The following is a 16,768-nucleotide window of genomic DNA, read 5'->3' on the forward strand; positions in this document are numbered from 1 at the left end:
TGGAAGTTTCCACTAGCAAGGTCCCATTACGTAAGCGCTTCACCGATTTTAAGGAGCCACAGATTCCCTCCAATCCCTTTTGTATATAGAACGGCGAAACCTTCTCAAAACAACCTCCTTCCGTTTCACAATGAGAAACACATTCGGATTACCAGAATGCATTCTGTTACCTAAGACTGGACTTATCAAAGAAGTGCCGGAGTCAGGGGGACTGACTGCACGAGCCCTCTTAAGAGACTGGGTGTTAGAACCTTCCAGCGGCCCACCCTTTCCGCTGGGAGGAAGAAAAGAGGATTTTGAAGGATCCATCTTGGTCCCACGAGCAGCTAGGGAACTACAAGTCCACCTAGACAGAGCCCGCGTGCCTAGGTAAGCCTTATACATCTGAGGTGCGGCAGGTTCCCCAGAGGTTGCCCGCTAACGACTGTTCCACCTCAACAGCCATGCATCTCATCAGCGCGCAGCACACCTTGAGATTGAGGGGTTGTTTATAGAGGTTTATTCCATCCTCGCGATCCGGGCGGTCAAGCCAAGATCCCCACTCCCTGAGACACACAACATTCCACCGCCGCGCCGTACGGTGGTCGTTGAAGTATGCCCAAAGCTTACGGTGACAGAGGACTGGCGGCGCTTACCAGTCCCCAGCTCAGGAACCCCGGGGTCGCCAAGCCCGTACCCAGCAAATGAATGCTGAGCTCCTGGGGGCAATGAATGAGGAAGCCGCCTGGAGAATTTTGCACAGAGCATAACTTAATCATAGCTAACACTTGGTTCAAGAATCATAAAAGAAGGTTGTATACATGGAAGAAGACTGGAGATACTGGAAGGTTTCAGATAGATTATATAATGTAAGACAGAGATTTAGGAACCAGGTTTTAAATTGTAAGACATTTCCAGGGGCAGATGTGGACTCTGTTCACAATCTATTGGTTATGAACTGTAGATTAAAACTGAAGAAACTGCAAAAAGGTGGGAATTTAAGGAGATAGGACCTGGATAAACTGACAGAACCAGTGGTTGTACAGAGTTTCAGGGAGAGCATTAGAGAACAATTGAAAGAATGGGGGAAAGAAATACAGTAGAAGAAGAATGGGTAGCTTTGAGAGATGAAATAGTGAAGGCTGCAGAGGATCAAGTAGGTAAAAAGATGAGGGCTAATAGAAATCCTTGAGTAACAGAAGAGGTACTGAATTTAACTGATGAAAGTAGAAATACAAAAATGCAGTAAATGAAGCAGGCAAAAAGGAATACAAACGTCTCAAAAATGAGATTGACAGTAAGTGCAAAATGGCTAGCAGGGATGGCTAGAGGACAAATGTAACGATGTAGAGGTGTATATCACAAGGGGTAAGATAGATACTGCCTACAGGAAAATTAAAGAGACCTTTGGAGAAAAGAGAACCACTTGCATGAATATCAAGAGCTCAGATGGAAACCCAGTTCTAAGCAAAGAAGGGAGAGCAGAAAGGTGGAAGGAGTATATAGAGGGTCTATAAAAGGGCGATGTACTTGAGGACAATATTATGGAAATGGAAGAGCATGTAGATGAAGGTGAAATGGGAGATATGATACTGCGTGAAGAGTTTGACAGAGCACTGAAAGACCTAAGTCGAAACAAGGCCTCGGAAGTAGACAACATTCCATCAGAACTACTGATAGCCTTGGGAGAGCCAGCCTGACAAAACTCTACCATGGTGAGCAAGATGTATGACACAGGCGAAATACCCTCAGATTTCAAGAAGAATATAATAATTCCAATCCCAAAGAAAGCAGGTATTGACAGATGTGAAAATTACCGAACTATCAGTTTAATAAGTCACAGCTGCAAAATACTAACATGAATTCTTTACCGATGAATGGAAAAACTGGTAGAAGCCGACCTCGGGGAAGATCAGTTTGGATGCTGTAGAAATGTTGGAACACGTGAGGCAATACTGACCCTATGACTTACCTTAGAAAATAGATTATGGAAAGGCAAACCTACATTTCTAGCATTTGTAGACTTAGAGAAAGTTTTTGACAATGTTGACTGGAATACTCTCTTTCAAATTCTGAAGGTGACAGGGAGAAAATACAGGGAGTGTAAGGCTATTTACAATGTGTAAGAGTCGAGGGGCATGAAAGGGAAGCAGTGGTTGGGAAGGGAGTGAGACAAGGTTGTAGCCTGTCCCCGATGTTATTCAATCTGTATATTGAGCAAGCAGTAAAGGAAACAAAAGAAAAATTCGAAGTAGGAATTAAAGTCCATGGAGAAGAAATAAAAACTTTGAGGTTCGCCGATGACACTGTAATTCTGTCAGGGACAGCAAAGGACCTGGAAAACAGCTGAATGGAATGGACAGTGTCTTGAAAGGAGGATATAAGATGAACATCAACAAAAGCAAAACGAGGATAATGGAATGTAGTCGAATTAAGTCGGGTGATGCTGAGGGAATTAGATTAGGAAATGAGACAATTAAAGTAGTAGATGCGTTTTGCTATTTGGGGAGCAAAGTAACTGAAGATGGTTGAAGTACCAGAGGAAAATTTTGACTTTAGCTCCCCTATTGTTTTTAGCATTTCCTGTTCATCTGTTGGGGATAGGAAGAGACACTTGTTACTAGGGATAGTTTTAACCTGATTTGCAGTGACAGCATATTGAAAGTTTTGCTTCACCAGAATTTCAGCTGCCTCAGAGAAATATGAGTTAAAATTATTTGCTATCTGCTGGGGATCAGATATTACAGAAGTGGTTTCATTCAGTTTGATATTATGGTATTCTCTCTGTTTTACTCCTGTTTCATGCCTTACAATGTCCCATATGGCTTCATTTTATTTTGTGCATTTTCTGTGAAGGAACTATTTGCCATTCTTTTTGCTTCTTTTATGACTTTAGTTAAAATCTTTTTGTAATTCTTACTGAGACACAAACAAGATTTTTCCAGTGGTTGAAGTAGTGCTATACAATGTTTTTGCAACCAATCATTCAAAATATCAGTTGATTTTTCTCACATGTTGCTTAGACTTTCTATTCTATTCACAATCGCAAACTTTCCTAGATTTTATTCTCCACTTGGTACTCCGATTCCCACACAATTTCTCAGTTTTTACTACCTATCATCTATACAGTTTTGATACTGCTCAGAACTACTCAACAGTATTCTACTGTTATAACATAGGAAATTGTGGCGAAACAAGCACTGTATTGTTTGAGAGCTAGAGAGGCAAGCAAGTGTGCCGGGACTTACCCCAGTACACTGCTAGTAGCGCCACATCACCATAAAGCGTCTGTGAATAGCACATGAGTATTGCACCATAATTAAGAATGAAATTAAAAGTTAAAGTTGATTCTTCAAACTTTGTCAGCATATGCTTTAGTGTAATAATGTTTAAACTGTCAAGTATCAGATTGATTAGGTCAATATTTTACCTAAATAAAATGTTTCAAGAAAAAAATAAGTGATACTAAATAATAAAGCTAGGAAGCCAGAAATTTGTCATAATGTGCACACTTATATCAAAATTAACTGGTACAAGTCTCAACACGATTAAAGCAATATTTTGATCACAATCCACGTTTTTAAGAAAAACTGAAGGCGCTAAATATTAGACTTAGAAATGTGCAAATTTGTATGACGCTTCAGTTCAACATAAAAATAAAAACTACGTGAGCCCATTAAGGTATCTCTAATAGTTTTTGAGTAATTTACTGGAAACTAAATTTGGAAAAAAACTCCTTATGTGTAGTAAATTAAGTATCTGCCATACTAATGTTAGAAAGTCTTGGTTACAGCATGTGATGAAACCTATTAAGTAATACAGCTACAACAAGTTTTAGGACCTTGATGTTACTAATAACCAATACAAGGTCTCAAAGTTGTAGTTCATAGGTCATGTTCGAATGTCAGTTCCATTTTAAAAAATTCTAGAAGGCAAAGTTTTAAGGCAGACAAGCTAAAACTTTTTCTGCAATTTCAACCAACTTACTTACATACATCCAAAAATTACAAAGATTCTAAATTGATTCGTGACATTGTTATTAAATATTGTGTCCGAGAAAGCAGCCGTTTAGAGACTGCTACTGTGTGCTTAGGGCAGATGACAGCAGGTGTTCCCTTGGCTGTCTGCTGCGCCACATATGTACAAATACAGCCCAAGATGCAACACTAGCCTTAACCTCGCACCCCAGCACCATAAGACCTGTATCAGTCAAACACCAGAGTGTCCGCTGCCTCAGATTACGTCAGACACAGGCTGTTACAAAATGCTTGTTTTTAATAAAAATAGATAGTGAGCTTGCGAGGACCGTACACCATCATGGATCACTCAGATTTCGCAAAAGTAACTATTAGTGTGCTGCCTGTAATATCAACAAATCCGCATGGCTAGTGGTGACTATTATTTTCCACTTTTGTGGTGAGCACTTATTTTGATTATCTTTAGTCAGGGCGAAAGACCATTTAGTAGGAGCTTACCATAGAGGTTGCCTCTGAACTGCTCATAGTGCTGTTTAGGATAGAGAGATTTACTATCAGTATGAACATAATTAATATTGCAATGTTGTGCATGTGAAACTTTACCAAATATATGTATCAATTAGAACTCAAAATCTTCATTTATAATCATAGTCCTGATCCCGCTGAGCAAACAGAGAATGGAAACATTTCTTTCAGTGGGCTGGACAAGAATGTGGACTTGCAGACTGGGAACTATGGTCAGTACGTTCTCCATTGCTTTCTCGCTGACCACAGAAATAGTTGCCAGGCTCTCATAAAAGATGGTGAACAATATTTACAACAATTCCAATTTCTTCCAATGACTAATGATTATTATTTCGTTAATCAACCTGCAACCCCACAAAGTGTCCAACAGCTTGGGATATGTCTAAATTATACTATTTATTTGCAATCCCACAATATATTCCAGGTACAATACACAATTTCACAGCAGTTTTGTCATCACACATCATTGTTTTTTGTAGATATTAGTGCACAATCCAGGACTTCTTTTCACATGAGTTCAAGAAGCAGCTTTCTTACTATTTTTATTACATCACTGGTAAGTAAAAAGTCTGTGGAACAAGTTCGTGACTGGGCTATTGGTGTGATTGTAGCTTTCCTTTGTTGCAGCACTAGGAGGGGGGTGGGCAGCAGACCCATTGTCCCAGGCATATTTAATACCTAGGATAGACCCCCAGTACTCTTTTTGACACGAGGATGAGTGGACCTGGGGTCGTCCTGGAGGGACTGGAATGAGGAAAAAACCCTGCCCCTATCCCGGATTGATCCTATGACATTCTGGTTCAGAGTCCAATTCTCTGACCTCTAGGCTAGCACAGTCACAAGTTCACTGATATAAATGTTTATTCTGTGTTGACATAATCAGTTTTATACACATTTTTCTGTTATCAGTACAATTGTGTGTCTAATTCTGTCATGTACCCAGTCTCAAAATATAACAAAAAGAATGCAAGTTTGAGTTTAAGGTGACTTCAAAGACCTCCATTTCATAATAAATTTTACTTAGGATTCTCTGAAGTATTTGTGGAAATGAGGATCCTCATATTTTCTGTATGTGTTGTTGTTGTTGTTGTGGTCTTCAGTCCTGAGACTGGTTTGATGCAGCTCTCCATGCTACTCTATCCTGTGCAAGCTTCTTCATCTCCCAGTACCTACTGCAACCTACATCCTTCTGAATCTGCTTAGTGTATTCATCTCTTGGTCTCCCCCTACGATTTTTACCCTCCACGCTGCCCTCCAATACTAAATTGGTGACCCCTTGATGCCTCAGAACATGTCCTACCAACCGATCCCTTCTTCTGGTCAAGTTGTGCCACAAACTCCTCTTCTCCCCAATCCTATTCAGTACCTCCTCATTAGTTACGTGATCTACCCACCTTATCTTCAGCATTCTTCTGTAGCACCACGTTTCGAAAGCTTCTATTCTCTTCTTGTCCAAACTGGTTATCGTCCATGTTTCACTTCCATACACTACATACAAATACTTTCAGAAACGACTTCCTGACACTTAAATCTATACTCGATGTTAACAAATTTCTCTTCTTCAGAAACAATTTCCTTGCCATTGCCAGTCTACATTTTATATCCTCTCTACTTCGACCATCATCAGTTATTTTACTCCCTAAATAGCAAAACTCCTTTACTTCTTTAAGTGTCTCATTTCCTAATCTAATCCCCGCAGCATCACCCGATTTAATTTGACTACATTCCATTATCCTCGTTTTGCTTTTGTTGATGTTCATCTTATATCCTCCCTTCAAGACACCATCCATTCCGTTCAACTGCTTTTCCAAGTCCTTTGCTGTCTCTGACAGAATTACAATGTCATCGGCGAACCTCAAAGTTTTTATTTCTTCTCCATGGATTTTAATACCTACTCCGAATTTTTCTTTTGTTTCCTTTACTGCTTGCTCAATATACAGATTGAATAACATCGGGGAGAGGCTACAACCCTGTCTTACTCCTTTCCCAACCACTGCTTCCCTTTCATGTCCCTCGACTCTTATAACTGCCATCTGGTTTCTGTACAAATTGTAAATAGCCTTTCGCTCCCTGTATTTTACCCCTGCCACCTTTAGAATTTGAAAGAGAGTATTCCAGTCAACATTGTCAAAAGCTTTCTCTAAGTCTACAAATGCTAGAAACGTAGGTTTGCCTTTCCTTAATCTTTCTTCTAAGATAAGTCGTAAGGTCAGTATTGCCTCGCGTGTTCCAACATTTCTGCGGAATCCAAACTGATCTTCCCCAAGGTCTGCTTCTACCAGTTTTTCCATTCGTCTGTAAATAATTCGTGTTAGTATTTTGCAGCTGTGGCTTATTAAACTGATTGTTCGGTAATTCTCACATCTGTCAACACCTGCTTTCTTTGGGATTGGAATTATTATATTCTTCTTGAAGTCTGAGGGTATTTCGCCTGTTTCATACATCTTGCTCACCAGATGGTAGAGTTTTGTCAGGACTGGCTCTCCCAAGGCCGTCAGTAGTTCCAATGGAATGTTGTCTACTCCGGGGGCCTTGTTTCGACTCAGGTCTTTCAGTGCTGTGTCAAACTCTTCACGCAGTATCTTATCTCCCATTTCATCTTCATCTACATCCTCTTCCATTTCCATAATATTGTCCTCAAGTACATTGCCCTTGTATAGACCCTCTATATACTCCTTCCACCTTTCTGCCTTCCCTTCTTTGCTTAGAACTGGGTTGCCATCTGAGCTCTTGATATTCATACAAGTGGTTCCCTTCTCTCCAAAGGTCTCTTTAATTTTCCTGTAGGCTGTATCTATCTTACCCCTAGTGAGACAAGCCTCTACATCCTTACATTTGTCCTCTAGCCATCCCTGCTTAGCCATTTTGCACTTCCTGTCGATCTCATTTTTGAGACGTTTGTATTCCTTTTTGCCTGCTTCATTTACTGCATTTTTATATTTTCTCCTTTCATCAATTAAATTCAATACTTCTTCTGTTACCCAAGGATTTCTACTAGCCCTCGTCTTTTTACCTACTTGATCCTCTGCTGCTTTCACTACTTCATCCCTCAAAGCTACCCATTCTTCTTCTAATGTATTTCTTTCCCCCATTCCTGTCAATTGTTCCCTTATGCTCTCCCTGAAACTCTGTACAACCTTTGGTTCTTTCAGTTTATCCAGGTCCCATCTCCTTAAATTCCCACCTTCTTGCAGTTTCTTCAGTTTTAATCTACAGGTCATAACCAATAGATTGTGGTCAGAGTCCACATCTGCCCCTGGAAATGTCTTACAATTTAAAACCTGGTTCCTAAATCTCTGTCTTACCATTATATAATCTATCTGATACCTTTAGTATCTCCAGGGTTCTTCCATGTATACAATCTTCTATCATGATTCTTAAACCAAGTGTTAGCTATGATTAAGTTGTGCTCTGTGCAAAATTCTACCAGGCGGCTTCCTCTTTCATTTCTTGTGTGTTAATCATTAACAAATAATAAGGTGTATCCTAAACAAAAAATACTGCCAAGCAGCAGCAATGTCACTGAAAATCTAGGTGTAAAAAAATCTTGTATTCAGAAGAAAACTTCAAAGGTCAGTCTTTTTTGTCTCAGAAGTCTTTCAAAATGAAGTAAACGCATTATCTTACACAATTTCTAAAGCAATAAATACTGCCTCACAGTGTTCTGTCATTGCAATGCAGATAATATGTTCAATTAATACTTAAAACTGTTTTGAATACTTACCAGTGGCATTATATACTCCCGAATAAATGTAACGGCAATAACTGAAATTAGAAGAGCCACTACAAGAGACTGTCAGATTCAGCACATCACCATGTTGTAACCAATTATTTCCAGTGAACGAGACACTCTGAACTGGTGCTGCAACATAAAATGTCAGTCAGCTAAACAAAAGAAACTGTTCAATACATGATCACAGAGTAATGGATTCTTATAAATGGATTCCAGAGGAGACTCACATTACATATAAGATTACTTATGAAAAACATAATGTGATGAAAATTCTTCAGTTTATAGTACAGTAACAAACTAAATGGGAAAACAATGATAAACTGTTGAAGAAATTCATTTCAGCTGGTGTAGTACCCTACGTTCACAAGCACACAGAATGCTGAACAAATTCTCACATCACATTGTGTAGAGAGTAATATGACAGAAGATTAGGAACACTAAAAATAAAAAAGCAGCTATTGAGAACAGCTATTGGACAGCCAATTATCAAACATCTCATTCTTAAAGGTATATTACAGTATATCTCTTGATTGTGGCTGAATATCAAAATAATGTTAATCTAAGAATTAAAGAACACGATATAAAAGCTAGCTATTTCTCCATGTACTGCTTATTTACCTATTTAGCCTGACCAGGTTATGGCCTTAATGCCCTCTCTTACATCTGACCAGGAACAACACATGTAGAAGAAATACTACATAAGTCACAATAATAACAACAATAATAATAATAATAATAAATATGGTGTTAAAATATTGGAGCAATTAAGAATGATTTTAATTAACATAACAAACTCAATAATAATACTCTGAATTACTAACAAAAGTAATAATTTGCAATAATAATAATAGTAACAGTAATAATAAGTAAGGCCCGGGAAAAGAATAGGCCTCCGGCATGTTCTGCCAGCCGTAAAAGGCGACGAAAAGAACAAACCACTAATAGGGCTAACCCCCCCTTTTAGTGTGATTAGCTGGTTCAAGACAGAACTAATGAAGCCTCGGACAAGCGCTGTCATGGTCGGGGACGACGCTTGAACCCTATGCCCGTCCACAATGGTAACGACACTGCTAGCCACACGGAAAATGATTTAAATCCAAATAGAGGTGTTTTGCCTGATATGCTTCCTGCAACCACTCTAGAAGGAAAACAAAGACAGAGGATGAGATGGTCAGATGAAGTTAACCGACACCTCATGTTCTGTTATTACCAAGCAACAAACTTAGGAACCAACACAACTGGATACAGATCACAAGTATACACAACATTTATTATCAAATACCCAGAATTAAAATTTTTAACAGAACAACGACTAGCTGATCAGATCCGTGTAATAATCAAAAATAACAGGATACCCCAGTCAGAATTAGAAAACATCAAACAACAAGTACAACAAAATAATGTGCAATCAGAAGAAGAAGAAAATAGAGTAATGGACTCAAACATCCCAGAGCAAACAAACAAAGAACAACACGCATCAATTAAACAATCAGAGGAAAACGAAATCTTAAGACAGCCACCAGAACAAGCACAAATATAACTTGAAGTAACACACGTTAGATATAGAAGGAACATTTCAGCTGACATATATAGAATACAAAGACACAAATACAGACATTAGACCATTCTTGCATAGACCGCCAAATAACCCACAAGTCGAAACAACAATAACAACTATCAACACAATCATACACAACAAAATAAATGAAAACACAACTATGGAGGAGTTACAACTACTAGTTTATATAGGAGCACTCACTACACTAAATATACACACTAGGCAGAGATCAGAACCAACCAACACACAGAAGAAACCCACAAAACCAGCATGGCAACACAGGCTGCAGATCAGAATAGAAAAACTGAGAAAAGACATCGGACAGCTAACACACTTTATAAGAATTGAAATACCAGACAAAAAACGAAAAAGGTTAGGTAAAATCTCACAACAAGAAGCAATAGAGCAATTAGATGAAAAGAAGCAGAAATTACAAGCATTGGCCAAACGACTTAGAAGATACAAAAAAAGTGAAAATAGAAGGAAACAAAACCAAACATTCAACACAGACCAAAGGAAATTTTACCAGACAATAGATAACACACACATTAAAATAGACAATACACCAAACATAACAGACATGGAACACTTCTGGAGCAATATATGGTCAAACCCGGTACAACATAACAGGCATGCACGGTGGATACAAGCAGAAACAGATACATACTACCACAAATGCCTGAAGTGATAATTTTGCAATATGAAGTCACCCAAGCAATTAATTCTACTCACAATTGGAAAGCCCCTGGAAAAGATAAAATAGCAAATTTCTGGCTAAAGAAGTTCACCTCAACACATTCACATCTAACTAAATTATTTAACATATAAATAAAATAGAAAGAAACATTCCACATGGGAAAAATATATTAAAAACAAAGATGATGTGACTTACCAAACGGGAAAGCGCTGGTAGATAGACACAATAAAAAAACACACTAGCACACACTCAAAATTTCAAGCTTTCGTAACCAACTGCTTGTGTCTGTATATGTGTGGATGGATATGTGTGTGTGTTTGCGAGTGTATACCTGTCCTTTTTTCCCCCTAAGGTAAGTCTTTCCGCTCCCGGGATTGGAATGACTCCTTACCCTCTCCCTTAAAACCCACATCCTTTCGTCTTTCCCTCTCCTTCCCTCTTTCCTTACGAAGCAACCGTTGGTTACGAAAGCTTGAAATTTTGTGTGTGTGTTTGTGTGTTTTTTTATTGTGTCTATCTACCAGCGCTTTCCCGTTTGGTAAGTCATGGAATCTTTGTTTTTAATATAAATTATTTAACAGTTACATTGCAAACCCATACACATTCCCTGATACACTTACACATAGAATAACTTATCTGAAACCTAAAGATCAAGCAGACACAGCAAACCCAGCTAAATATCGCCCCGTAACATGCCTACCAACAATATACAAAATATTAACTTCAATCATTACACAGAAATTAATGACACATACAACACAGAACAAAATTATAAATGAAGAACAAAAAGGCTGTTGCAAAGGAGCACGAGGATGTAAAGAGCAACTGCTAATAGATGCAGAGGTGACATATCAAGCTAAAACTAAACAAAGGTCGCTACACTACGCATACATTGATTACCAAAAAGGTTTTGATAGTGTACCCCACTCATGGTTACTACAAATATTGAAAATATACAAAGTAGATCCTAAATTGATACAGTTCCTAAACATAGTAATGAAAAATTGGAAAACCACATGTAATATCCAAACAAATTCAAATAATATCACATCACAGCCAATACAGTTTAAGCGTGGAATAAACCAAGGAGACTCAAGTCCTTTTTGGTTCTGCTTTGCTCTGAACCCACTATCCAACATGCTAAATAATACAAATTATGGATACAATATTACTGGAACATATCAACACAAAATCACACATTTAATATACATGGATGATCTAAAACTACTGGGAGCAACAAATCAACAACTCAACCAATTACTAAAGATAACAGAAGTATTCAGCAATGATATAAGTATGGCTTTTGGAACAGACAAATGTAAGAAAAATAGCATAGTCAAGGGAAAACACACTAAACAAGAAGATTACATATTGGATAACCACAGCGACTGCATAGAAGCGAAGGAAAAAACAGATGCCTATAAATATCTAGGATACAGACAAAAAATAGGAATAGATAATACAAATATTAAAGAAGAACTAAAAGAAAAATATAGACAAAGACTAACAAAAATACTGAAAACAGAATTGACAGCGAGAAACAAAACAAAAGCTATAAATACTTATGCTATACCAATATTGACCTACTCATTTGGAGTAGTGAAATGGAGTAACACAAACCTAGAAGCACTCAATACACTTACATGATCACAATGCCACAAATATAGAATACATCACATACATCCAGCAACAGAAAGATTCACATTAAGCAGAAAGGAAGGAGGAAGGGGATTTATCGACATAAAAAACCTACATTATGGACAGGTAGACAATTTAAGAAAATTCTTTACAGAACGAGCAGAAACTAGCAAAATACACAAAGCAATCACTCATGTAAATACATCGGCTACACCATTGCAATTTCATAACAACTTCTACAACCCTTTAGATCACATAACATCAACAGATGCGAAGAAAGTAAATTGGAAAAAGAAAACACTATATGGCAAGCACCCGTATCATCTAATACAGCCACACATCAATCAAGACGCATCCAACACATGGCTAAGAAAAGGCAATATATACAGTGAGACGGAAGGATTTATGATTGCAATACAGGATCAAACAATAAACACCAGATATTACAGCAAACATATTATTAAAGATCCAAATACCACAACAGGTAAATTCAGACTTTGCGAACAACAAACAGAAACAGTAGATCACATCATAAGCGGATGTACAATACTAGCCAATACAGAATACACCAGCAGACATAACAATGAAGCAAAAATAATACATCAACAACTTGCCATACAACATAAACTAATAAAACAACATGTTCCCACATACAAGTATGCACCACAAAATGTACTCGAGAATGATGAATACAAATTATACTGGAGCAGAACCATTATAATAGATAAAACAACACCACATAACAAACCTGACATCATACTCACCAATAAAAAGAAGAAATTAACACAACTTGGTGTCTGTATATGTGTGGATGGATATGTGTGTGTGTGTGTGTGTGTGTGTGTGTGTGTGTGTGTGTGCGCGCGCGAGTGTATACCTGTTATTTTTCCCCCTAAGGTAAGTCTTTCCGCTCCCGGGATTGGAATGACTCCTTACCCTCTCCCTTAAAACCCACATCCTTTCGTCTTTCCCTCATATATATATATAGACGGAAACATTCCACGTGGGAAAAATATATCTAAAAACAAAGATGATGTGACTTACCAAACGAAAGCGCTGGCACGTCGATACACACACAAACAAACACAAACATACACACAAAATTCAAGCTTTCGCAACAAACTGTTGCCTCATCAGGAAAGAGGGAAGGAGAGGGAAAGACAAAAGGATGTGGGTTTTAAGGGAGAGGGTAAGGAGTCATTCCAATCCCGGGAGCAGAAAGACTTACCTTAGGGGGAAAAAAGGATGGGTATACACTCGCACACACACACACATATCCATCCACACATATACAGACACAAGCAGACATATTTAAAGACAAAGAGTTTGGGCAGAGATGTCAGTCGAGGCAGAAGCGCAGAGGCAAAGATGTTGTTAAATGACAGGTGAGGTATGAGCGGCGGCAACTTGAAATTAGCGGAGATTGAGGCCTGGTGGATAACGGGAAGAGAGGATATATTGAAGAGCAAGTTCCCATCTCCGGAGTTCAGATAGGTTGGTGTTAGTGGGAAGTATCCAGATAACCCGGACGGTGTAACACTGCGCCAAGATGTGCTGGCCGTGCACCAAGGCATGCTTAGCCACAGGGTGATCCTCATTACCAACAAACACTGTCTGCCTGTGTCCATTCATGCGAATGGACAGTTTGTTGCTGGTCATTCCCACATAGAATGCATCACAGTGTAGGCAGGTCTTTTGAAGTTAAAAAGATTTTAATTTCTCTACTATTTGAGGAATATTATACCAAAGTTGAGTTACTGATACAGATAATGATTTAGAGAACATGGCAGTATTATGTAGTGACACTGAGAGGACTGTACTTTGTTGAGAAAGTGTATTTCTGCTGTGATGTTTAGTAGCAGTGTAGGGGTTGAAGTTAAATAGGAAGGAGTGCAGTGATTGAGAAGACAATACAGCAATCTCTATGCTTATCAGCAAGTAGCCATGATAATTGTTCATAGACTGGAGACATATTATAGGAATATCATACATCACAAATGTATCGCGCACAAGCATTCATCTCCAGTTCCAACTGACATGAGCCCTCATATTAAAGTCCTTGGAGAATAGGATCACCATAATCATGGATGGGGAGTATTAGTGGCACTATGAGTTTCTTTTTTAGCTCAAGAGAAAATACTTTTTTATATTTCTGTAATGAATGATGTGATGCTGACACTGTCTTACAGACTGCAGTTCTTTGTTCAGCCCAGTCTACTCAATGGTCCAGAATTATCCCCAAATTCTTTGCCTAAGAAGAAAAGCTGATTTCTGTGCTGTTTAGGAGTAAGGGTGGAAGAGGTTCTCTGAACTGAGGAGTAATAAGTTTCTGGAAACGACTAACACCGTTTGCATCTTAATTGTGGTAAGTGTCAAACCTATGTTCTGTGTCCATTTTGGCAAAGCAAGTATGTCGGCATTTACATTCTGGATGGCTGTGCGCACATCTGCAGCGCTTGCACTCAGGTATAACTTAAGGTCATCAGTATATAAATTATATTTACAATGCGAGATAATAGTTGACACATCATTAACATATAATTATAAAGTAATGGGCCCAAAACTGATCATTGTTGGACCCCTGATACCACATTCTTCCATTGTGACCTCTTTGTACTGATCATTAAACAGTGCTGGCAATTAGTAAGGTATGAGTGGAACCACTGTACAGCACCTGAAGAAAAGTTTTCACTTTTGAGGTTAGCAAGTATAATATCAAAGTCAACAGTGTTGAAAGCTTTGCTGAAATCCAAAAGCATATAATAGTTGCCTCTTCTTTGTCTGTAGTTTGTTTCAGTTCATGACTCACTTTTATTAGACCAGTAGTCATGCTGCTATTTTTCTGCAAGTCAGATTGGTATTCATCCAGATGATTATTTGAGGTGTGACTGGTAAGTTGATCGTGAACTACGTATTCTAAAAACCTTAGATAATGCTGGTAGAATGGGTCTGTAATCAGAAGGTTCTTTGGCAGATTGCTTATTGAGGAGATGTTTGATGAGTCCCTTTCTTCAGACTATTGGGAGGATGTTGCAGGTCAGAGAATGGTTAATAAATATACGTTATCATCAGCAGTAATGGACTGACAAGGAAACTGATCATTTGTATTGTAATATTGTCATGTCCCACAGCTGCAGAATGAATTCGTGCAACTGACTTCCTGACTGTTCTAAGGCTTACCAACTGCAGAAAATTTTTTTTGTTTATACCAACTGCAGATAATCAAGGGATTTGATGGTCTGCATCCTTGTGCGTTGGCAAAGTAGAGATGTAGGCTTGGTGAAATACTCATTTAGATTCTCAACGGGAACAAGAGGTTCAGCTGCAGATTGAGGTTTGCCTATTCCTAGCCCTAGTTGACTTTTCCACAGATAAAAGGCCTGTGAAAGTCCTCAGTTAACAAGTGGGCATGCCTGAGTTTTGCATTTCTCCCTGACTGGCTAACTCAGTTACATAATCACTTGTAGATGAGATGATTCTTGGAAGTTGGGTGCCATTTGGTTCCTGTGTGCTGCTTCTCTATTACTCATAAGGTGTTTGAGTTGATCAGTAAGCCATCATGCAAGTTTTCTACTGACTCTTGCAGTTTTCATCAGAGCGTGTTTATTGAATAAATTATTGAGTCTCTCAGTGAAATTAGATACTTTATAATTTATGTCATTCCCAGCCAGGAGATACCATATGCGTCAGCTGTCAGCTCAGACACATTCAAGTGCCTAAAATCTCTAAAAGTGGTCACCTGCAGTTTGTTCTTTCGACATAGCATTGAATAATTCATGGATATTACACCGTGAGCAGATAAGTCAGGTGCAGAAATCTGATCAGTGCGAATTACTCTGTTTGAAGACTTGGTTGAAAAACTTATCAACAGTGTTAAGAGTGTTTGCGTCTGATGAGTTGGCCCAAATGGAAGCAGTAACAGATTGGAGCAAGAAAGTATAGGCCTGAATTTTGAAACTGCAGGACTGTTGCCTATAAAATTTTTCACTTCTCCCACTACAATTATGTGTTCAAAAGCCACCTCTTCTGTTATACCTATCACGTCTCAGTCATTGAGACAGAGCTGGAAGGGCTGCTCAGTTTAAGCCATGTTTCCGACATTTGTATGGCATGAAAGCTAAGGTCCCGAGATATAATTTTGAACTTACTCAACTGGGCCGGTAACAGCCGCATGTTTCCAGCCAGGATTTGTAGTGTACAGTTGTCACAAATCATATCTGCTATAATGCTGCAAGCAGGGACAGCGGCTGCCCTGGACTCTGGCATAGTCAGTGCCTTGCAGCATGCGAGGGGGATGGGGCAGTGGAAGGGTCCAAAGGTGGGTAGGGGGCTGGAGAAATTGAGGAGTTCCAGGTTGATTAAACTTCCCTAGCACAAAGTATGGCAGTGCGAACAGGGAGGAGTGGGGAACAGAGTGTATTCATTGTGAGGGAACATGACAGACAACAGTGGTGAATGTAAAAATAATTTACCTTCTGTATTAATGGATGAAATGTAATAAGTGTTAGTTCAGGGTGAGAGGAGAGAAGCAGTTTATTTACAAGGATGATACTGCCAGCAGAGAAAAATAGGTTTAACAACTAAAAGATTAATGCAGAAAGTTAACAATTAAATTATAAATTACCAAATTATGACCGATTGTGATTTTGTTCTTGGACATT

At 38.7% G+C, this 16,768-nt stretch overlaps 1 protein-coding gene across 1 annotated transcript in view; it reads right to left on the bottom strand.

Moving 5' to 3' along the window:
* LOC126235812 (uncharacterized) overlaps positions 1 to 16,768 on the bottom strand; it is a 114,757-nt gene that overhangs the window by 26,035 nt on the left and 71,954 nt on the right. Inside the window, exon 6 of the mRNA XM_049944653.1 lies at positions 8,206 to 8,343. Coding sequence (XP_049800610.1) covers positions 8,206 to 8,343 — 138 coding nt within the window. The remainder of the gene's footprint in view (positions 1 to 8,205; positions 8,344 to 16,768) is intronic.

This window comes from Schistocerca nitens, chromosome 2, assembly GCF_023898315.1.
Source record: "Schistocerca nitens isolate TAMUIC-IGC-003100 chromosome 2, iqSchNite1.1, whole genome shotgun sequence".
In the NCBI taxonomy this organism is placed as follows: domain Eukaryota; kingdom Metazoa; phylum Arthropoda; class Insecta; order Orthoptera; family Acrididae; genus Schistocerca; species Schistocerca nitens.